The sequence below is a fragment of the Dendrobates tinctorius genome, unplaced genomic scaffold, assembly GCF_039654945.1.
Source record: "Dendrobates tinctorius isolate UK_male_01 unplaced genomic scaffold, ASM3965494v1 ptg000119l, whole genome shotgun sequence".
Classification (NCBI taxonomy): Eukaryota; Metazoa; Chordata; class Amphibia; order Anura; family Dendrobatidae; genus Dendrobates; species Dendrobates tinctorius.
The window spans coordinates 34,228-58,788 of record NW_027361787.1 but is presented as its reverse complement, the minus strand read 5'-3'; the positions used below and the strand labels follow the sequence as shown (position 1 = coordinate 58,788).

Genomic DNA, 24,561 nt, shown 5'->3' with positions numbered 1-24,561 from the left:
CAGAGCTAGAAGCAGTAAAAATGGTACTACAGCTGAATGAAGCAGATGATCAGTGTCCCATTGCGATCTACAGTGATAGCTCCTATGTTGTAAGATCACTGACAGATTACTTGTCAGTTTGGGAAAAAAGAGGTTATGTAGATTCATCTAATAAGACTCTTGTTCACAGTGACACACTGAAGACAAATTTCAGGATAGCATCAAAAAACCCTAATGGTTTTGCTATTGTCAAGGTTCCGGCCCATAAAACATCTGATGATGAATTATCTGTTGGAAATGCAACCGCAGATATGCTAGCCAAAGAGGCAGCCCTGACAGGAGAAGAGGTGTTTGAACCTGAACCTCTCGAGGTTTCAGCAGTTCAAAGAACAGACACGCATATCCCTTCTTTTGCGGAAGAACAAGAAAAAGACTCATCTCTTGTTGCTTCCCGGGTTGATCCAAAACCTCCCTTTGTTTGTGAAAACGGGGTTTTGTGTCATGACTTAAACGGGGAGTTGCGTCCTGTTGTCCCAAGACATCTACAGGTTGAGTTCACAAAATATAATCATGAAAGTTTGGGTCATTTGGGCCAACAAAAATTGTTAGGCATTCTCAGAGAGAAATTTTACTGGGAAAAGATGGAAGAGACAGTGCAAAGTGTTGTTCAATCATGTCTCATTTGTGCCCAAATTAATCCAAGACCAAAAGGACAGAAACCGCCACTACTCCGAATCGCACCTGCAGATGGTCCATGGTCTACGTTACAGATCGACTACATTGGACCGTTACCATCAGGTAAAAATGGTCTCAGGTATGCATTGGTTGTAGTAGATGTTTTTTCTAAGTGGGTTGAAATTTTACCTGTCAGGAAAGATGATGCTTTGTCTACAGCTAGAGCATTAGTTAATCATGTCTTTTGTACTTGGGGGATCCCAAGAATGATCACCTCTGATCGAGGAAGTCACTTTACAGGAAAAATCATGCAAGCCGTTTGTGCTATTCTAGGGGTACGACAACAGCTTCATGTACCCTACCATCCACAGTCTGCTGGTATTGTGGAAAGGATGAATAGAACAATAAAATCCAGAATTGCCAAGATGTTATTGGACAAAGGCAATACTTGGGTTGATGCAGTACCTTTTGTACTGTTGAGTGTAAGGGTATGTTCACACGATCCGCTTTTTTTGCGTGTCCGCGGCGTTATTTCACGCGCGTTTCTGCCGCAAAATCACTAAAAATAAGCATCCCATGCAAGCCTTTGGGATTCCGCTCTGCTGTGCTAATGCTGCGTTTTTTTCCGCGGCGGAATCTCACCGCGGAAAAAAACACAGCATGCTCATTAATTTTGCGAATCAGCGGCAATTCCGGCTCCATAGGGTTGTATGGGATCGCATGTAAACCGCATTTTTTAATACATTCGGCATATTTCTCGCGGTAAATACCGCATGCGGCCAGGAAATGACATGTAGCCCTTCCCATCATGCCCCATCATGCCATGCAAGGACCATCCCATACAGGAAGAAGGACATCCCAATCCTTTCCTTCTTCCTGTATCATGGCTGGTGCTACAGGCATGGAGTGGTAGACAGGATGGAGCTAGATGTCCCCTTCATGATAAGCGTGGTGAGTGTGTGTGCGTGATGTCTGTGTGTGGTGTATATGGCGTGGATGTGGTGAATGGGGCGTCTGTGTCTACTGCTGCTATCTGGCATAGGCCGATAGGACTACTAGGCCCATCGGCCTATGTCTGTTCCCATACAGTAGTGCCAGCAGGCTCAGTGCGATGGGAGCAGTATTCCCATCGAGCTGTTCCTGCTGTGAATAAAAAAAATTTTTTTTTGCCCCATTCCCCCCGCCAATATGAGTTTTGGGCCCCCACTAAAATGTGCCTTTTTAATTCCCGTTTCCCCCCCTCTTCCACATATATCATTTTTTTCCCCCAACAGCCTTTCCCTAAAATTTCCTTTTTTTTTTTTTTTTTTTTTAAGTGTGGCCGCTCTAAACTCCCGACGCCGCTACAATGAATGGGGCCGTAAAGCACCCCGGTTCATTGTTTACCGACTTCACCCGAAGTCAGCTCGCGCTGCTCGGGTGAACGCGGGTGGTCCGGTCTGCGCATGCGCGGACTAACATGTTGTCCTGAGATGAACTCAGGAGCGTGGGAAAATTTCTCACACTCCTGTGCAGATCTCAGATCAGCAATGGAGGTGGATTTTTTTTTTTTTTTAACCCTTCAAATCTTGGATTGGGCGTTCAATAAAACATGGTCAAAAACAAGTTGTATTTATTTAAATAAAAACATTTCAAAATAATGTCTGTTTATTTTTTTAACCCTTTCAAGATATATGGTTAACAATGGATCGGTGGCTGATTGACGCCTATCTGTTATTAACCCGGCTTAGAATCATAGAATCATAGAATCGTAGAGTTGGAAGGGACCTCCTGGGCCATCTGGTCCAACCCCCTGCTCAAAGCAGGATTCGATAAATCATCCCAGTCAGATGTCTGTCCAGCCTCTGTTTGAAGACTTCCATTGAAGGAGAACTCACCACTTCTCGTGGCAGCCTGTTCCACTCATTGATCACTCTAACTGTCAAAAAGTTTTTTCTAATATCTAATCTGTGTCTCCTCCCATTCAGTTTCATCCCATTGCTTCTAGTCTTTCCTTGTGCAAATGAGAATAAAGTTGATCCTTCTACAATGTGACAGCCCTTTAGATATTTGTAGACAGCTATTAAGTCTCCTCTCAGTCTTCTCTTTTGCAAACTAAACATTCCCAAATCCTGCAACCTTTCCTCATAAGACAGGGTTTGCAGACCGGTCACCATTCTGGTCGCTCTTTTCTGAACTTGCTCCAGTTTGTTGATGTCTTTTTTAAAATGTGGTGCCCAAAACTGGACACAATATTCCAGATGAGGTCTGACCAAAGAGGAGTAGAGGGAAATAATGACTTCACGTGATCTAGACTGTATGCTTCTGTTAATACATCCTAGAATTGCATTTGCCTTTTTTGCTGCTGCATCACACTGTTGACTCATATTCAGTCTGTGATCTATTAGTATACCCAAGTCTTTTTCACATGTGCTGTCACTTAGCCCTATTCCTCCCATTCTATATATGCTTTTTCCATTTTTATTGCCCAGATGTAGTACTTTGCATTTCTCCCTGTTAAAAACCATTCTGTTAGTTGCTGCCCACTTCTCCAGTTTATTTAAATCTTTTTGAATCCTCTCTCTCTCTTCTCTAGTATTAGCTATCCCTCCTAGCTTTGTGTCATTAGCAAATTTAATCAGTTTACCCTCAATTCCTTCATCTAAATCGTTGATAAAGATGTTGAACAATACAGGGCCCAGGACAGAGCCCTGTGGTACCCCACTTGAGACATTCTTCCAACTGGATGTGCAGCCATTTACGACCACTCTTTGGGTCCGATCACTAAGCCAGTTATGAATCCACCTAACAGTTGCCTTGTCCATTCCATACTTAATCATTTTTTCAATAAGGATTGTATGAGAGACTTTGTCAAATGCTTTGCTGAAGTCAAGATATACTATATCTATATACTATATCTACAGCATTTCCTTGATCCACCCAATCAGTGATACCGTCATAGAAGGAAATTAAGTTAGTCTGACATGACTTATTAGTTACAAACCCATGCTGACTCTGTTTAATCACTTCATTCTTATCCAGGTATTGACATACATGTTGTTTAATAATTTGTTCAAAGATCTTTCCTGGTATAGAAGTCAGACTCACCGGCCTATAGTTACCTGGGTCCACCTTCTTCCCCTTTTTGAAGATAGGAACAACATTTGCTCTTCTCCAGTCTTCTGGCACTTCTCCTGTTCTCCAAGAATTTTCAAAGATTATAGAGAGGGGTTCAAAAATTTCTTCTGCTATCTCCTTCAGTACTCTGGGGTGTAATTCATCTGGACCTGGAGACTTGAATTCATTTAGGCTAGCTAAGTGTTTCCTCACTATCTTTCTGTTTATAGATATCCTGGATTCTTCTATTCCCTTAATAGGACAGTGAATAACAGTTGATGTTACATTTCCTTTCTGAGAGAAAACAGATACAAAATAGGAATTTAAAAGTTCAGCCTTCTGAACTATGGGATGTCACATTCCAATTGCAATGTGACATTAACCCCTTATTACCCCATATGCCACTGCACGATGGCTGTGGGATGAGAGAGGGTTAAGTTCCATAAAAGGCGCATCTCACAGATGTGCCATTTATGGGGTGTCTGGGGGCAGATTTTTTTAGCTGGGGAGGGGCCAAAAAAAATGGTCCCTTATTAGGCTATATAAATCTGCTGTCACTCACCTGCTTTCCCTCTCTGGTGGAAAAAATTGCGTGGGAGCCCACGCCATTTTTTTTCCAGATTATTTACAGAAATTGACACCCAAACTTCTAAATAAAAAAAATAAAAACGAATAATATATAAAACTAGCTGAAGAGCCCGGCGCTGCCTGGGCATAGTAACTAACTGTGGTTAGTTATAGCAAATTATAATTATCCTCCATCCCATAGTCCCGTGCCCATATACCCATCATACATATCCACGATCCCATAGTCGAGTGCCCATATACCCATCACACATCTTCCATCCCATAGTCCCATGCCCATATAACCATCATACATATTCTTCATCCCATAGTCCCATGCCCATATACCCATCATACATATTCGCCATCCCATAGTCGAGTGCCCATATACCCATCACACATCCTTCACCTCATAGTCCCATGCCCATATATCCATCATACATATCCTCCATCCCATAGTCCCGTGTCTATATACCCATCATACATATCCTCCATCCCATAGTCCCGTGCCCATATACATATCCACCATCCCATAGTCCCGTGCCCATATACCCATCATACACATCCTCCATCCCATAGTCCCGTGTCCATATACCCATCACACATCCTCCATCCCATAGTCCCATGCCCATATACCCATCATACATATCCTCCATCCCATAGTCCCATGCCCATATACCCATCATACATATCCGACATCCCATAGTCCCATGCCCATATACCCGTCATACATATCCTCCATCCCATAGTCCAGTGCCCATATACCCATCACACACCCTCCATCCCATAGTCCAGTGCCCATATACCCATCATACATATCCTCCATCCCATAGTCCAGTGCCCATATAACCATCATATAACGATTTAGATGAAGGAATTGAGGGTAAACTGATTAAATTTGCTGATGACACAAAGCTAGGAGGGATAGCTAATACTAGAGAAGAGAGAGAGAGGATTCAAAAAGATTTAAATAAACTGGAGAAGTGGGCAGCAACTAACAGAATGGTTTTTAACAGGGAGAAATGCAAAGTACTACATCTGGGCAATAAAAATGAAAAAAGCATATATAGAATGGGAGGAATAGGGCTAAGTGACAGCACATGTGAAAAAGACTTGGGTATACTAATAGATCGCAGACTGAATATGAGTCAACAGTGTGATGCAGCAGCAAAAAAGGCAAATGCAATTCTAGGATGTATTAACAGAAGCATACAGTCTAGATCACGTGAAGTAATTATTTCCCTCTACTCCTCTTTGGTCAGACCTCATTTGGAATATTGTGTCCAATTTTGGGCACCACATTTTAAAAAAGACATCAACAAACTGGAGCAAGTTCAGAAAAGAGCGACCAGAATGGTGACCGGTCTGCAAACCCTGTCTTATGAGGAAAGGTTGCAGGATTTGGGAATGTTTAGTTTGCAAAAGAGAAGACTGAGAGGAGACTTAATAGCTGTCTACAAATATCTAAAGGGCTGTCACATTGTAGAAGGATCAACTTTATTCTCATTTGCAAAAGGAAAGACTAGAAGCAATGGGATGAAGCTGAATGGGAGGAGACACAGATTAGATATTAGAAAAAACTTTTTGACAGTTAGAGTGATCAATGAGTGGAACAGGCTGCCACGAGAAGTGGTGAGTTCTCCTTCAATGGAAGTCTTCAAACAGAGGCTGGACAGACATCTAACTGGGATGATTTAGCGAATCCTGCTTTGAGCAGGGGGTTGGACCAGATGGCCCAGGAGGTCCCTTCCAACTCTACGATTCTATGATTCTATGATCATACATATCCGCCATCCCATAGTCCAGTGCCCATATACCCATCACACATCCTCCATCCCATAGTCCCATGCCCATATAACCATCATACATATCCTCCATCCCATAGTCCCATGACCATATACCCATCACACATCCTCCATCCCATAGTCCCATGCCCATATACCCATCATACATATCCTCCATCCCATAGTCCCGTGCCCATATACCCATCATACATATCCTCCATCCCATAGTCCTGTGCCCATATACCCATCATACATATCCTTCATCTCATAGTACCATCCCCATATAGCCATCATACATATCCACCATCCCATAGTCCCGTGCCCATATACCCATCATACATATCCACCATCCCACAGTCCCATGCCCATATACCCATCATACATATTCTCCATCCCACAGTCCCATGCCCATATACCCATCATACATATCCGCCATCTCATAGTCCCGTGCCCATATACCCATCATACATATCCTCCATCCCATAGTCCCGTGCCCATATACCCATCATACATATCCTCCATCCCATAGTCCCGTGCCCATATACCCATCATACATATCCTCCATCCCATAGTCCTGTGCCCATATACCCATCATACATATCCTTCATCTCATAGTACCATCCCCATATACCCATCATACATATCCACCATCCCATAGTCCCGTGCCCATATACCCATCATACATATCCACCATCCCACAGTCCCATGCCCATATACCCATCATACATATTCTCCATCCCACAGTCCCATGCCCATATACCCATCATACATATCCGCCATCTCATAGTCCCGTGCCCATATACCCATCATACATATCCACCATCCCACAGTCCCATGCCCATATACCCATCATACATATCCGCCATCTCATAGTCCCGTGCCCATATACCCATCACACATCCTCCATCCCATAGTCCCGTGCCCATATACATATCCGCCATCCCATAGTCCTGTATTATTTTTCCTCCATGTGACCTGTGATAAACAAAACAAATGCGCCTTTATGCGCCAAATACACACAGTAGCGTGGATGGCCATGTGTACTTCTGCTTTTGAAATACCATGCATGAACATGGCTATAGAATGGTATAAACTCATGCATCTAGAACCCAAAATGGAAGAGCGTATGCAGCATTATTATATATTCTATTGCGCATGAACCCCAGCGATACAAGGCGCTAGTGTGAAAATAGCCTTAGGCATGTGCATAGGGTTATGTATATTGTTAGGCCTATTATAATGTTGATGGTTATGTTTAGGACTAGGAATTGGGGTGGTGTTAGGGAAAGCGTAGGCCAAGGTTTACCCTTGGCGTATGCCTTGTTAGGCCAGGGGACATGAAGAGGGTGTGGGGTTTGGCATTGTGTTAGGCCTAGGTTCATGTCGAGGACGGTTGGTTATAATGTGAGGAAAAAGGGATAGCCCAAGGCTTCACGTATAGTGACATAAGATGAGAATTGAAACATGCTTCTTGCTCTGAATCCCAGCTCATTTGCGTTCAAATGGTTACACGTGGTTCGAGTGGTGACGGACATTATGTTGAAAGAGCCGTATAGGGTTGCTTTTGGTTTTTTGGGTGAAGGTCTAGCAGGATTCAAACATATCGACATTGGTTTGGTGTGTGAGTTTCAGTGTGGATATATCTCTACATGTGTTGACCAAATTATAGAGACAAAACGGACTTTTTGCTTTTAAATTCTTTTTAAATAACAGTTATTAACATGGATTATTCATTTTTTAGATAGAGAAACATCCTGAAGTGTGGGACCGTGCCAGTGCGGCATACAAGGGATCCTACAATAAAAGGGATGCTTGGCCAGCAATTGTCACCGAAATATATCCGCGGTGGCCGGACCTTCCAAGAGCGGGACAAAAACAGATTAGTAAGTTTGTGTTATGAGTTCTATTTAAAATTTGGCCTGTAATTTGTGAAAACACATTAATGTTTTTCTTTGATTTTATTGCAGTGGATGATGTGAAAAATCGATGGCGCTCAATAACGGACAGGCTGGTCAAGTCAATGAAGACACCAAGTGGAAGTTCACCTCCTAGAAAGAAGGTTCCATATGCTGATCAGCTGCAGTTCATTTTAACCAGCAGGAATGTGCGGAGGTAATTAGCGCCTTGATTACTGGGGTAGTGTCTGGCTAACGTCACGATAATTGGATGACGACTGGACATTGTTTGATATTCGGGATAGTATGCTGTTATGTTTGTGAGATGTGATGATGTTTAATAATTTTATTATTAAGCATATTGCATATCAATATTAATTCTGGATCCACATATAACGCAACATACACTTCAAGAGGTGAACATAACATGCTCCATACCAAAAATAGGCCATATATTTCAGCACAAAGTTTAAAAATGGCCCCATAAGATGGTAAAGATAATAATATGCCCAATGTAATGATCCTTGTTATGGCTCCATAACATGCTCCATAGATTATTCCCCAATATGCTAGGCCATAGACTATGTCCCCATATGCTGCAAACTATGTTAGATCACTTTTTTATAAGCCGAGAGGTGGACTTTAAGCTCAAAAAAATTTCCATAAAATCTCATGTCATACCCGAGTTCAGCTTTTTACATATTATATATATTTTATTTTTACCTAGTTATAAACTTTGACTTTTTAGTTTTGGTATAATTTTGTGTTTCTTCCTTCAACAGAATGGATGGAAATATAAGTTCCGGCCCGTCAACAGCCCCTGGACAGAAAAGCCCGGAAACTGGTCTGGCCGAGGAGGTCCAGGACTTTGACATGTCTTCCTCTCCAGCTCCTCAGGATGACAGGCCCTCTTCAGTGATATCCTCCATGGCAGCTGAAGCAGCTGGTTGTGATTCTTTATTGGACACCAGTGTGTCCTCTGACGGGACTTTGGCGTCTGCTGCTCCTGCACCTGTCACTACCAGTAGCTCAGCTGGTGGTGTGTCAAGGCGCACTTGGATGCGGGCAGGTTCTGTCCGTTCCCTGGCATCGACTAGGGCGGCAACAAAAAAAGGGACAACAACTGAGACTGAGTGCAATTGAACTCACTAGCCGAACCCTCAGTCTTATTGATAATGTAAGACATCAGGATGACATAGACACTTTTGGTTTAAACATAGCCAGCCGCCTGAGGTCCATGCCACGGGACTGACGGAATCTTATAATGTCTGCTGTAAATGTACTTATAATGTCTGTTGACACACCATCAAATCTACCACCGGCAAATGACATAATCAGTGGGATTATGAACCTTTTTAATCCCCGCTGTGTGCCTCCACCACCACCTGCATCAACTGCTTCGCAGCGGTTTGGTCAGGTGCCATCCTTACGTCCTGACCATCCTGATTCATTTGTTTTTGGCCACCAAAATTCATCACAAAGTAGTGGTCAACATGGAAACTCTCCAATGAGTCAGGTGTTGTCTCAAAACTTATATCCATCGTATAGCTATGATCCACACTATCATCAATTTTGAGGTTTGGTTAATCACCGACCAAGTTGTCTGGTCAAAAAACCCCCGTTGCCACCAGACAACTTGCCTGTCCTGTTGACAGGATAAAATTTATTCCGACAATGTTTGTCGTTCATTTTAAGTATGTTTCATACAGTGTTTTTTTATGTGCTTTCGACACTTTAGATACCAGCCAAGTTGTCTGGTCAAAAAACCTCCGTAGCCACCAGACACCTTGCCTGTCCTGTTGACAGGGTAAAATTTATTCCGACAATGTTTGTCGTTCTGTTGAAGTATGTTTCATACAGTGTTTTTATATGTGTTTTTCACAATTTAGATACTGTTTATATAAAAAAAAACAGTTTCAAGACTCAGTGTGTGTGTGAATATTTTTTGGTGCCAAAGACTAAACACACTGTAATCAATGTAAAAAACAGAAACAGATAAACACTGCTCACTACACGCTGCCTCCTCACCACTATTGGAGCTCCCAGCTCAACCAACCAATGTGCTGCTGTGACACCCCAAACAACTGCCTCCTTTGTGTACTGTAGTGATATTTGGTATGTTACCTTTTGGAAAGTAGCGCACCATGGGCTATATGTTAAAAATTTTAACAAATAATAGTAGATATGTTGTGAAAATTGAGTGTAGTGGGTAATGGTGGTGTGTAAAGAATAGATGTTCGCAGAGACCCGATTTATTGTTGACCAGCCAAAAAATTTATTAATTTTTAGCATTTTGTCCAAAAGTTTTTATCAGCACGCTACTTGCTTGCTTGGGATTACTTATCATTTCTTCTCAGCTGTTCAGGCTGCTCAACACTGACACTGGAGTATTGCCAGTGCACGGCACCTTCAGGACTCATGAAGTAGTCAGTGAATGTTTCTCGCACACGCACACCCGAGTTTGAAAGCCTTCCCTGACCCGAGGTTTCAACTGCAACTAATTCAGACAGCTGTGACTCCTCATCTACCTCTTTTCTGTATTCTCGAAAGTAGTTGTGGAGTACACAGCACGCATTAATTACAGTGTCAACAGTGTCAGTCTCTAACTGGATGGCAGTGTGAAAGATCCGCCACTGACTACACAGGATCCCAAAGGTGCATTCCACATATCTTCGTGCACGGCTCAGCCGATAATTAAAAATCCTCCGCCGGTCATCCAGTGTCCTTCGTGGGTATGGGCGCAGCAGGTTGATCTTTAAGGGAAACGCCTCATCCAATACCATCACAAAGGGCACTGGAAGTGTGGAACCCGGCAAAGGTCTTGGGGGTGGAAGCGTTCCGCCACCTTGAAGAATTTGCATTCCGATCTGAGATGATCGCAACACCCGAGAATCCCCAGTACTACCATAGGCACCAACGTCGATGACAACAAATTTGTAATGTGCATCAGCCACCGCCATCAGAACCACTGAGAAATACTTCTAATAATTAAAGAAGCGTGATCCTGATCGTGGTGGCTTCAGCACTCTCACATGTTTTCTGTCAACTGCACCTATGTAGTTTGGGAAATTGGCCACAGACTGAAAGCCAGCTGCGACCTGCAGCCAAGTCTCCTCGGTCGGCGATGGCATGACGATGGGCTGCAACTTCTGCCAGATGACGGCACATGTACACCTCACAATTTGAGAGATGGTGGATTTACCAACCCTAAATTGTAGGTGCAGTGATGTGTAGCTCTCTCCTGTGGCCAAAAACCTGTAAAAAAAGGAAAGGAAAATGTAAGTAAAGCATCGAAATACAAATAAAGGATAATATGCATGCAGGACGTTATTGGAATGGCCTTTTCGCTATGTATCACTTCTACCTGTCCTTTACCCGTGGAAGCGAGTTTAATCGAGTAGAAACACCCGTTGTCCAGCACCTCCCTCCCCTAGCATTCCTCTAACGTCCTGCATGTCTACATATGTATTGATGAAATACATGTAAAATAAAGACACTCTATTTTTCCCCTGTAGTGTGTAGTGCTGTTTTTATTTTTTTGCCACTTTGAAACCTTCCTTGGTTTGGATGCAAGCACCTCGATGTTTTAACCGAAAAGTAGACGGCAATACTTCAGATACATTGCCATGTCTGAATTTTTTTTTAAATTTTTTGTTTTGGGAAAATCTTTTGCGTTCATCTGCTTGATGTTTGATGGGATCTTTAGAGGGGTTATGTGAAAAAAAATTACCGCAAGGTGATGAGCAGCCTTTCCTCAGCAGAGATGGGTCTTCGCATGACTGTTTCTTGATAATTTAACTCGGGTGAAAGAAGGTCGAGTAGGCGATCAAATGCTGGTATTGTCAGCCGGCAGAAGTGGACACATTTCTCAGGATACCTGAAACAAGAATAAAAAAAAAAATTAACAGGTAAAGTATTGAACATGATTACAATAAACAACAAAACAAATTTAAACAAAATGTGTGCCTCACTGAGTCACAAAGAACATAATTTGCCCTACTATATCTTACTTCCTTAAATCCTGGTAAAGAAGATTGAAGTGGCCCTTGTCCACACGCTCTTGAAGAATTGGGTGCACCCACATTCTTTTGGAAGCTGTACTCCTCTTCCTCGTACGACATCGCTCCTATGGGATAATTAAATATGAGTCCCAAATACATCAAAATAATAAACCATTAAGAAATATGCGGACATTATGTTACGGTACTGTAACATTAGCATTATTTCTGAAGCCGCATTGTGTGACCAAAAATCCTATGTAATATAAAACTAGTTGCGCGCGCTTGCATTTATGCGCCCTAGCAATCGAGTGGTAAAATATAGTATGTACAAATCTGTACGCAAAGATTGCATGCACACCGTAACGCAATCAAACACATGTTCATGCGAACGCTGATTTTCCATTGACCATTGTGCTTTACTTTGTAAAATTCAAACATAAAACCTTGGCCATTTTTGTTTTAAAGTCTTTTGTCAGACACAAAACTATGAGCAATGCAGGCCTAAGGCTCGGTTAACATGGCGTTAAAGCAAACATTTTGTATGCAGTACAGCAGATGTCATTATTGTCATTATTAACGCAGCGATTGCGCAAAAATATGGTAGCGCCCAGGTAACACGCGCTACCTAGCATTTGCACATGCAACAAGTGCGTTCACCAACGCAACCAAAAAATGGCAAGCAGCGTTCAAGGGTGCATCATTAACGCCTGCTTGATAGCACATTGCGATGTGGACATGCCTTATGATGCATTATTTTCATTGCCGGCAATGGTGGACTCATCAGAAAATTGTCCCCTAACGCAATGTGAACCCTGTCAATGCACACAAAAGACACATGTGCATAAATGCACATTAAACACAGGACAATCCAAGACCATGTGCACGCCATGCATGCGCATAGACGCGCACAATGAGATGATGCAAAAAACGATAGATGCTGTGTCCAGCATTACCTGCTCGTGGTGGTGCAGCAAAATCAATGTTGTAAGATGCAAAATAAGCATCAGTTCTGGGCTCAAACACAGGCTCTGCAATGGACGCATCTTCACTGTCTTGCCATTTGCAAAAAAAACATGGAGAATAGAGGTTGTAACAGGAAATGACTTCATAAACTTTTTTTTTTCTTTTTTCAATTAACTTTGTGTGAATGTAAAAACGCTTGCAAACCGCATAAAAACCCGCATAGAAAACCACATGAAAAACGCACAACAAACGCTTTAAAAACCGCAAAAAAACGCATGCGGCTTCTGGGAGCGGTGACATGCGATTTTTGTCAGGAAAATTCTGCTTAAAATATGCAACGTGTGCACTTAGCCTAAGAGGAACAACTTTTGCCACAACTCAGTTTACTCCTTTTGAACTGATGACAGGAAGAAAAATGCCATTGATTTTTCCTCATGAACCATTTTTGTCTACACCACAAAAAGATGCTGTTGCAAGGTCCAAATGGTTGCAATTGTTGCAGGATAACTTGAAAACGATTCTTCCACATGCTGCATCAAGAATGCAGAGAATGGAGCCACCATATGAATCCAAATTCAAGAAAGGGGCTCTAGTGATGATTAAAACTTTCAGGAAGAATGGACCATGGGAAAGTAATTGGGAAGGTCCCTTTGAAATTATCGAAACCATGGGACAAGTGATGATTCTTGTGGAACGAGCATCTAAGGTGGTTAAAAATACCCGCAGACAACAAAAATTGTGGGTACATGTTGATCAATGCAAACTGTATATTGCAAAATAATGATACTGCATTTCTTTTAGGAAGAAATGGATTCCAATAAGAACTGGAATACGAAACTCCACGTCCTTGATGGAAGGGATTCAACACCAATCCTTCAGGAGAAAAAGACATTTCCCAGGAGAAGCTACTATCTGATGGGAATCACATTTCTGCTACTTTGTACTATTTCAACTGTGATCTACGCTGAAGATATTTCACACCATGGAACAAATACTAGTGAAGTGAAGGAACTTTTCAAAGGAACTTTACATCCAAGGAAACCAAGAGGAACGAATCTACAAAACTTAATAGATGAGGACATACCGGACGATTCAGTAGATATTACTGGAAACATTTGCATGGGTTTTGGTGCAAAATGCTGTATTGAGCTACACTTCATACATGACACTGACATAATATTACATGCAGCCACAGGACCTAAGACGAAGTTCACACAGTTACAAGGAGACTATATACACAATAATAAAACAGGCACATGGGAATGTAGTCCTACAGATGTGTTATTCTGGAATATAGCGATAAGAGGTGAAGAGAAAGCTGAGTGGTCAGGAGATATTACAAATGATATGATCACAAAAGGGAAAGTTGGAACATCCAAAACAGATGCTTGGTTAAAGACACAACTTTTTGGGAAAGTTTTGGACCCTTCATTTCTTTCTATTACAGAAGGAGATGAGGATTGGGTAAAAACATGGAATTTTCAGATAACCAGAGAACCAGTACAAGTACAGGTATCTGTAGTTTTTACAGCATCAAATACTATAGCTCCAGAAGTAAGGGTTACACCACAAGCAGTATATAGTCAAGAAAATATGTCTCCTTTATTACTAAAATGCAGCACGAGGTTAGAGCTACCTTCAGAATCTTTGTTATCATGGACCAAAGATAAATCATTTTTGGGAAGTTTTTCAAATGGTCCAACAAATGTTATCCACAGAGGTCAATCCAGTAATGTGAGATGGTTGGATAAGGATTTTATTTTTTCTGTAGATAATCCATCTCCTAAAGATTCTGGACTTTACCAATGTTGTAACGAAAAATAACTACAAACAATGAAAAGGTGTAAATGTAAATATATGATCAGCAGTGGATAATGTATGCACACAGACAAGATTTCAACCATCTACTCCTTTCCAAATCAATCAATTCCAATCTAAACCTCTGTTACGAGATGGAGTGTTTCTGACCATGGTATGGACCTTTAACATGTCTAACTGGAAAATCTCTTCTAGATATCCCCAGTGTCAGTCACATCTCACTAACATGGAGATGGGAATAGAACAATGGTTTGGGAAAAGAACTTCAACACAGGTTAGGAGTAAGAGGGGAATGTTAGAAGGTATTTTGGGGGGATTAGGAACAGTAGGAAGTTTAATTAACACTATGGACATTCATACACTTAAATCAGATCTGGAAAATATTGGGTATATGGGAGGAAAAGGGGTAAAGATTCAGAAAAGCTTGAATCAAGTCCTTGAAAAGATGGTTTTGAACACTGCTGCTGTATTGGGATCTTCTGTATCACATCCACAAGATGCTACTTTAGCTTTAATGGAAAGTGAACAAGAATCTCAAGTGGCCAAAACATGTCTAGAAATTCAGATTGAACATTCCACCAATCTGACAATGATTGCACAAGCCTTACAAAGTGGAATTACACCTCTAGGACTAATGAGAGATTTGCCTATAGAATATAACTTTGCGTTAAACCATACAGATTTGTGGGTAAATAAGTGGTTAGAATGTGAACAGAACATTTGTGTAGGAACATCACTGATCCCAGTGTCAGGAAGAGAAGAAACCCTGGTTCCTATGGGTGTTCTGGGAATTCCTGTCAGTCCTACACAATTGTTATATTATCAATTACAGTACACAGAGTTTGCATTTGATGGTATCAACACTGAACAATTAGACATTTCGTCATGCTTAAATTTTGTTTCCAAGGTAATGTGTCTACCTGGACAGGATAAAGTCATTTATCATTCATGTTTCCATAATCATACCTCATGTCATGCCAGAGTTGAGACTGTCCACACGATATATGACCCGGTGACACCAGTAAGCGCTAACAGGATTTGTTTCCAAGTTATGTCAGGAAGAGAAGCAGTTTCTGCATTCTTCTCATCTTGTGTACATGCCGAAAATCTGACAGTAGGTTTACATTGTATTGAGGGAAATGTTAAAGCTCTCACAAAGAAGGAAGGAAGTACAGGTAGTCCTCGACTTATGACGTTGATCCGTTCTTACGCGGCGTCGTAAACCGAATTTCAACATAAGTCAGACCATACGTTCATACAGTACTGTACCATAGTAACAGTACAGTACTGCAAACACTTAGCCTATCCTAACACAGTACCTTACATAATTATCAATAAACATAGGTACAGTAAAATATTGTGCAGTACAGTACGTTTAATGAAATACTGTACTGTAAGTGCTGTAACAGTAATCAACAGTGTACAGTACTGTAATAAACAAAAATAGCATTGGGAGGAAGCTGCAGAAGGTGCTGGAGGTACAGGATCTGTTGCAGGATCTATTGCAGGCCTCTCTACCTTCTTGAAGTACTGCTGCAGGTTAGTTTGGAAGGAGACCATCTTCTTCTCCAGGATCTCCTTGTAACACCTAAGGGAATCCATGACTCCTCTGGCAACCCTAGTGTACCTTTCCATGTTGGGATCCTCAGCCTCAAACCTTGACAACCCTTCCTCTATCAGGGCAAAACCTCCTGCCAAGCCCTGCCTTGTAAATCTCTTAGGTTCTGGGGTTGGTATGTCTTCCTCTTCCTCTATCATCTGCTTCTCCAGTTGAATAAGGTTCTCAGCAGATAACTCCTCTCCATGAGATGCCAGTAGCTCTGTGACATCCTCCTCCTCCACCTCCAGATTCATTGTCTTACTCATATCAACAACGTTCTTTATGACACTAGTCACTGACTCTTGGACCTCTGTGACATCATTCAAAAACTGGGGACACAGTTTTTTTCCACACACCATTCATACTGGTGTGCTTAACCTCATCCCAGGAATCAGCAATGTTATTCACAGCATCAAGGATGTATGTTTTCCAAAAGTCCTTTAGAGTCAAGTCCTTATTCTTTTCATTTGCTGCTAAAGCATTACCAATGACCCTTCGGAAGTAGTAGGCCTTGAATGTAGCAATGACTCCTTGGTCCATAGGCTGTATTAGGGCAGTGGTATTAGGTGGAAGATAAACCACCTTGACATTAGGGTTAAAGTCATCCTGATGGGCAGGGTGTCCAGGGGCATTGTCCAGAATTAGCAACACCTTAAAGAGGATATCCTTGGAGGTACAATACCGCTCCATGCCTGGCACAAAATGGTTGGTGAACCAGTCATCAAACACTGCAAGTGTCACCCATGCCTTCCTATTAGACTTCCAGATGACTGGTAGTTGACCCTTCAAAATGCCCTTGAGTGCCCTTGGATTCTCAGCCTGATACACCAGCATGGGCTTCAGTTTGTAGTCGCCAACAGCATTGCCCCCAAGAAGCAAAGTCAGTCTCTCCTTGCCGACTTTATGACCTGGTGCTGACTTCTCCTCCTTGGTGATGTACGTACGGTTAGGCAAACGTTTCCAAAACAAGCCTGTCTCATCCACGTTGAACACTTGTTGAGCACAGTAACCACCCTCCTCAATTATCTCAGCCAATGCTTTAGGAAACTCAGTTGCTGCTTTCTCATCAGCACTAGCAGCTTCACCTTGCACTTTAATGTTATGGAAATTGGCACGATCCTTAAACCTCAAAAACCAACGCCTACTCGCCACAAATTCTTCACTTTCACTTCCTTCCCCCATTTCTCTTTTCAACGCCTCAAACAGTCGCCTAGCCTTCTCCTGAATAACCATAGCTCACAGGGATACGGCGTTGATTTTGGTCTTCCAACCAAAGCACCAATAATCTTTCCATCTCAAGAATAAGCCCACTACGCTGCTTTGTTATCACTGTCGCTTTCATAGGAGCAGATCCTTTCACATGTTCAAGGATTCGATCTTTATCCTTGATAATCGTAGCGACAGTCGAACGACTAAGTCCTAATGACCTGACAATTTCTGTTGGTGTTTCCCCCTTATCAGATCGCCTTATGATATCCACTTTCACCTCCATGGTGATGGCCTTCCTTTTCTTTGATGCACTGGCATCAGAAGAGTCTGGCTTATGTTTGGGAGCCATAATGAAGGGCATTATGGCATGCAGGAGACTCGTCTTCCTCGTGTAACCGGGTACAGTGTGCAGTACTGGACTGTATTCTTCCGCTGCTGCACGTAGTTTGACTTACGACGCAAAACCGCGTAAGTCAGAATAAGGTGTCGTATAAAGCGTCGTAACCACGAAACGACGTAACGCGCGACCGTCGTAAACCGAGGACTAACTGTATTAATACTACATCAATAGGCTCAAGAAATCTGAAAATCCTTCCGATCCAGTTCAATTTGTCACAAGTCAATAAATTTCCTTGGGATTTGTGGACAAATGAGATAAAGAAAGACAAGGGTTTATTAAATCTGCTGACAAAACAAATAAAAGAAGCTGAAATTGTATTCAGACATGAACAAGGTAATCTAAATGATATTGACCATGAATGGACGAGTATGTCAGGGTCATCTTGGTGGAGGAATTTAGGAAAATCCATAGCGAGTTGGTCACAGTCTTCAGCGAAAATGGCAGCAGGGAATGTATCATCTAATCCGATTGTTATCATATTTATTATAGTTTTGTTGTGTATAATATATCAAATAGTTATTATGTGTAAAATTAAGAGAATTTATAAGAATATAAAGATAGAAATGAAAAAGGAAGAGGATATTTTAAGAGAGATGTTAAAATGAAAAAATATAAACTCTCTGACGTAATTTTTGTTTTATACAATAGGTTTGAGAATTCAGATGACATTCAAAGCAGATGGTGACACAAGGTTTTCAGAATAAAGAATGAATGTGATACGAATGGTGAGAGAATGAGTTTAGGATTATGATATTTCTAAAAATCATAATCAGGGGGGACTGTAAAATATCAGTATTTCTATAATAAAAAATAATATAGATTACTTCACATATGCAGAGTCTAACTAGCTAGCAGAAACTCTGGTCAGTGGATGAGTGAGCTAGTCTGAGGATTTTGGCTGATACATCTGTTCCCTGCTTGTCAAACTTATAGGTCACTTGTCAGAACTGTCAGTATGTGACTATTTAGAGATAATGAATGGTTCTCCATAGGCTTAAGTTTCTAAAGGCCCTTTTACATTTAGCGATGCACCAGCGATCCGACCAGCGATACCGACCCGGTCAGGATCGTTGGTGCATCGCTAAATGATCGTTAGTGAGCTTTCACACAGAAAGATCTCACAGCGATGCAGCAGCGACGCAGCGCACGATACTCACCTTTCACACACAGCGATCCAGACGTCCTCCCGCCCGCGTCCAGTGTCGCTCGTCTCACACAGCAGGAAGCCCAGCAGAAAGCAGACAACGAGAAATGGAGCCGCCCGATCTCGTGCGATCAGCAATGGACAGCGGGGGAGCCGGTCGGAGGTAAGTATCACACATAGCGATATCGCTAGCGATATCGCTATAACATCACAAAATCGGTGATGTTTTAGCGATATTGCTAGCGATATCGCTATGTGTAAAACCCCATTTAGGCTAAGGTAATGCATAGCTAATTATATGCATATTGCAAAAAATAACTATATGTGTATTCCATAAGCTTCTAATATGGAAGAGGCTACGAATATAGCGGCAAATCACTGTATGTGGTTATAGGACAGACACTAATGCAAGTCTATGGGTCAAAATAGTATAAAAGCCAGCCTAACTCTTGTTCAGGAGATCTCCCATAGCTGGAGACTCTCAAATACACGGACCAGCTGCTCAACTCAAGGCCATATGTAAGAATCATAGAATCGTAGAGTTGGAAGGGACCTCCTGGGCCATCTGGTCCAACCCCCTGCTCAAAGCAGGATTCGCTAAATCATCCCAGTCAGATGTCTGTCCAGCCTCTGTTTGAAGACTTCCATTGAAGGAGAACTCACCACTTCTCGTGGCAGCTTGTTCCACTCATTGATCACTCTAACTGTCAAAAAGTTTTTTCTAATATCTAATCTGTCTCCTCCCATTCAGTTTCATCCCATTGCTTCTAGTCTTTCCTTTTGCAAATGAGAATAAAGTTGATCCTTCTACAATGTGACAGCCCTTTAGATATTTGTAGACAGCTATTAAGTCTCCTCTCAGTCTTCTCTTTTGCAAACTAAACATTCCCAAATCCTGCAACCTTTCCTCATAAGACAGGGTTTGCAGACCGGTCACCATTCTGGTCGCTCTTTTCTGAACTTGCTCCAGTTTGTTGATGTCTTTTTTAAAATGTGGTGCCCAAAACTGGACACAATATTCCAGATGAGGTCTGACCAAAGAGGAGTAGAGGGAAATAATGACTTCACGTGATCTAGACTGTATGCTTCTGTTAATACATCCTAGAATTGCATTTGCCTTTTTTGCTGCTGCATCACACTGTTGACTCATATTCAGTCTGTGATCTATTAGTATGCCCAAGTCTTTTTCACATGTGCTGTTGCTTAGCCCTATTCCTCCCATTCTGTATATGCGTTTTTCATTTTTATTGCCCAGATGTAGTACTTTGCATTTTTCCCTGTTAAAAACCATTCTGTTAGTTGCTACCCACTTCTCCAGTTTATTTAAATCTTTTTGAATCCTCTCTCTCTCTTCTCTAGTATTAGCTATCCCTCCTAGCTTTGTGTCATCAGCAAATTTAATCAGTTTACCCTCAATTCCTTCATCTAAATCGTTGATAAAGATGTTGAACAATACAGGGCCCAGGACAGAGACCTGTGGTACCCCACTTGAGACTTTCTTCCAACTGGATGTGCAGCCATTTACGACCACTCTTTGGGTCCGATCACTAAGCCAGTTATGAATCCACCTAACAGTTGCCTTGTCCATTCCATACTTAGACATTTTTTCAATAAGGATTGTATGAGATACTTTGTCAAATGCTTTGCTGAAGTCAAGATATACTATATCTACAGCATTTCCTTGATCCACCCAATCAGTGATTCCATCATAGAAGGAAATTAAGTTAGTCTGACATGACTTATTAGTTACAAACCCATGCTGACTCTGTTTAATCACTTCATTCTTATCCCGGTACTGACATACATGTTGTTTAATAATTTGTTCAAAGATCTTTCCTGGTATAGAAGTCAGACTCACCGGCCTATAGTTGCCTGGGTCCACCTTCTTCCCCTTTTTGAAGATAGGAACAACATTTGCTCTTCTCCAGTCTTCTGGGACTTCTCCTGTTCTCCAAGAATTTTCAAAGATTATGGAGAGGGGTTCAGAAATTTCTTCTGCTATCTCCTTCAGTACTCTGGGGTGTAATTCATCTGGTCCTGGTGACTTGAATTCATTTAGGTTAGCTAATTGTTTCCTCACTATCTTTCTGTTTATAGATATCCTGGATTCTTCTATTCCCTTAATAGGACAGTGAAGAACAGTTGATGTTACATTTCCTTTCTGAGAGAAAACAGATGCAAAATAGGAATTTAAAAGTTCGGCCTTCTCAACATCCTGTCTTACCATTTCATCATTTTCATCCTGTAAAAATCCTATAGCATCTTTGACTTTTCTTTTACTTTTGACATATCCCCAAAATCCTTTATTATTGCTTTTGACATCTCTTGCAAGCCTCAATTCATTGTCAGCTTTAGCTAATCTGATTTGTTCCCTGCAGGTTCTGCAGACAGCATTATATTCTTCTCTAGATATGCCTCCCTCTTTCCATTTTATAAACATTTTTTTCTTCCTTTTTAGCATGTGCTTAAGTTCTGTGTTCATCCATCCTGGCTTCCTTAAATGCTTCCTATTCTTCCCTCTTTTTGGAATTGTTAACAATTGTGCTTTGAGAATTTCATTTTTCAAGATTTCCCATCCTTCCTGGACATTTTTGTCTTTAAGGATATCCAGCCATTGGATCCCTCCAATTCTCTTTCTGAATCCCTTAAAATCTGCCTTTCTGAAATATAACCTTGATGTCTGAGTCTTCACAGGTCTTCCGCCTCTAGTTATCCAAAATTCTAAAATAGCATGGTCGCTACCTCCTAGGGTCCCAGCCACTTTTACCTCCTCAACCATTTCCTCCCTGTTTATAAGGATTAGATCCAAGGTAGCAGTTCCCCTTGTTTTCTCCCCTACCTTTTGGAAGATAAAGTTGTCAGCAAGAGAGGATAAGAATTTCCTTGACCTGTTAGTTTTGCCTGAGAGAGATTCCCAACAAAAGTCTGGATAGTTGAAATCTCCCATGACAACTGTGTCATATTTTTTGGAGAACTTGGCCATTTGATGCATAAAGAGTTCATCCATATCTTCAGCTTGCACAGGCGGCCTGTAGTAAATGCCTACAATGGTGTCCTTTCCATTGTTCTGTCCTTGTATTCTTACCCAAACAGTTTCCACAGTACTCCCAGTCTCTGAAGCTTCAATCTCTGTGCAGATATACGCGTTTCTAACATACAATGCGACACCTCCTCCTCGTTTATCAAGTCTGTTTCTTGAAAATAAGTTGTGTCCTTCTAGTCTTGTATTCCAATCATGTGTATTGTCCCACCAGGTTTCAGTGATTCCAATGACATCATATTTCTTTTCCTGTGTTAGTAGTTCCAATTCTCCTTGTTTGTTGCCCATGCTTTGTGCATTAGTATAGAAACATTTTAGTTTGTGATTGGTTTCTCTTTCTCCAATATTTTTATTATTTAGATTCTCTTGTCTTTGTTCTTCCTTTCCACTTCTAATAGCAGAGTTCTCAATAGCATTTGTTAGATGTATAGCTTTTTCTGGTCTTTTGCTTCCCTTCCCATGTTGTTCTAGTTTAAAGCTCTCCTTAAAAGTGTAGCAAGGCGACTTCCAAATACATGTTTTCCAGTCTTCATAAGGTGCACCCCATCTCTAGCAAGTAGTCCATCGTAAAAGTAATTCACTCCGTGATCCAGAAATCCAAATCGTTGCTGACGGCACCATCGACGTAGCCAGTTGTTCACCTGCAGAATCTTATTCCACCTCCTTGTTCCATGGCCATCCACTGGGAGGATGGAAGAGAAGACCACCTGCGCTCCCAGTTCTTTCACTTTCTTGCCTAAGTCTTCAAAGTCTCTGCAAATGGTTTCCAGGTCGCTTCTTGCGGTGTCATTTGTCCCCACATGTAGTAGCAGGAATGGGTAGTCATCTGTAGGTCTGAAGAGTCCTGATATCCTGTCAGTCACATCTTTAATTTTTGCACCTGGAAGACGGCACATTTCTCTTGAAGTTATATCCGGTCGGCAGATAGTGGCCTCTGTTCCTCTCAACAGGTAATCCCCCATGACCACCACTCTCCGTTTCTTCTTCACAACATTTTTCTTTCTCCATCCAGGAGGACTCTGAAGGCGTACAAGGTTGCTGTTTGTTGGCAAAGTCTTATCCTGATGTATTTCTTCATCACTCTCCTGTGTAAGAGCCTGGTACTGGTTACTGAGCAGTATGGGTGCTGACTGCCTCCCGATCCTCCTGCTTCTCTGGGTCACATGTCTCCATTCCTCTGTTTCTTCAGGTGTACTTCGAATTTCTTCTCTTCCTGTAACATGAAGAGATAATTCTGCTCTGTCTAAGAACTCTTCACCTTCCTTAATGGTCTTCAACGTAGCTAACCTCTCTTCGAGATTTTGCAACTTTTCCTCCAACAGGGAAACAAGCTTGCATTTGTGGCATGTGAAGTTTGGCTTTTCCACTGGTAAGTCTGTGAACATGTAGCAAGAAATGCAGCTCACCAAATGGCTCCTGGCCTCTTCCATATTGAGATTTCTTAAAAACGATGAAAGATGAGCCAAAATTCGCGCGCCTAGCGGCGCGCGGTTTTCCGATGTCCTCTTTTCAGCTGCAACGGCCAAAACCCAGTGATCAAGGAGCTCGCGGAGACTCTTCACTTACCCCAGAAGGCACTGGGAATATGCAAGTGATCTCCTCAAGACTCTTCCCCTGGTTTTTAAGAATAATTGAATGCTTGTTTATCCTTCAATATTTATTGCATGTCATGAACTTACTTTTCTTCATTTTTGTAATCACTTTTTGAATGAACAATTAAACAAGATTTATTTTATCCACAATTCAACATTGCTTTTCCTTTTTATCCTCACCGTGCTCTTACTTAAAAAAAGTAAGAAAGAGATATTTTTTTCTTCACTACCCCAGCTGTGGCATGCACACAGAGAGGAGGTAATGACAAGCGTAGGAAGATGACAGTCCATACAACACCAGTTGATCCGAGGATCACAACCTGGCTTTGTCAAGGGTTAATACTAAAATCAGAGCTTAAGTTTCACTTCTCCATTTCTTTGTAAGGTTTTGTTTCTTAGTTTTGTTGTTGTAAGATAAATTTTTGTAATTGGCATGGGCTGTCATGAAACCAGATTGTTCTCATCAGGTGCAAAGATAAGGGAGGTGGGAATGTTAAACTCTGAAGAATATGCCATTATACTACTTTCTACGCTATCTAGGTACGGACATATATGTAGTTTCCGGTTTTCTTGCAATATTATTGGCTTATAAAGTGAAATGATGCTATTGGTACTTGAGAACCTTGCATAATTAAGCAAAAGATTATAAAAGATGTGACTAAAATAAAGGGGCTTAGTGATCTGCCTCGATCCTCCCGTACAGAGACCCCAGTCTCCGTGTGGTCATTTGAGTTGCTAGCAACACTGGAATAATTTGGAAATCACTGGCTCAACCATGAAGGGTTAATTTAGCCCTCCCAA

The 24,561-nt window shown here is 41.6% G+C and overlaps 2 protein-coding genes across 2 annotated transcripts; one reads left to right on the top strand and one right to left on the bottom strand.

Moving 5' to 3' along the window:
• Positions 1-381: 381 nt before the first annotated feature.
• On the top strand, positions 382-9,919 carry LOC141101497 (uncharacterized). The gene is made up of 4 exons (XM_073590625.1): positions 382-777; positions 7,840-7,981; positions 8,066-8,210; positions 8,776-9,919. Exons 1-4 carry the CDS (start codon positions 727-729, stop codon positions 9,134-9,136), a joined length of 699 nt encoding a protein of 232 aa, XP_073446726.1. The 5' UTR covers positions 382-726; the 3' UTR covers positions 9,137-9,919.
• A 375-nt stretch (positions 9,920-10,294) lies between these two features.
• On the bottom strand, positions 10,295-12,214 carry LOC141101519 (uncharacterized). The gene is made up of 3 exons (XM_073590647.1): positions 12,004-12,214; positions 11,724-11,870; positions 10,295-11,248 (listed from the first exon to the last, which is right to left on the bottom strand). The coding sequence occupies exons 1-3, from the start codon at positions 12,075-12,077 to the stop codon at positions 10,975-10,977; spliced, it is 495 nt and encodes a 164-aa protein (XP_073446748.1). The 5' UTR covers positions 12,078-12,214; the 3' UTR covers positions 10,295-10,974.
• Between the last annotated feature and the right edge of the window lie 12,347 nt (positions 12,215-24,561).

Excerpts from the sequence above, each read along its gene's own strand:
- LOC141101519 (XM_073590647.1), bottom strand. The coding sequence starts at position 12,077 with ATGTGGGTGCACCCAATTCTTCAAGAGCGTGTGGACAAGGGCCACTTC. Across the intron at positions 11,871-12,003 it reads CTTTACCAGGATTTAAGGAA|GTATCCTGAGAAATGTGTCC; the intron begins GTAAGATATAGT and ends TTCTTGTTTCAG. Across the intron at positions 11,249-11,723 it reads AGGCTGCTCATCACCTTGCG|GTTTTTGGCCACAGGAGAGA; the intron begins GTAATTTTTTTT and ends CTTTTTTTACAG.
- LOC141101497 (XM_073590625.1), top strand. The coding sequence starts at position 727 with ATGGTCCATGGTCTACGTTACAGATCGACTACATTGGACCGTTACCAT. Across the intron at positions 778-7,839 it reads CATTGGACCGTTACCATCAG|ATAGAGAAACATCCTGAAGT; the intron begins GTAAAAATGGTC and ends TTCATTTTTTAG. Across the intron at positions 7,982-8,065 it reads AGCGGGACAAAAACAGATTA|TGGATGATGTGAAAAATCGA; the intron begins GTAAGTTTGTGT and ends ATTTTATTGCAG.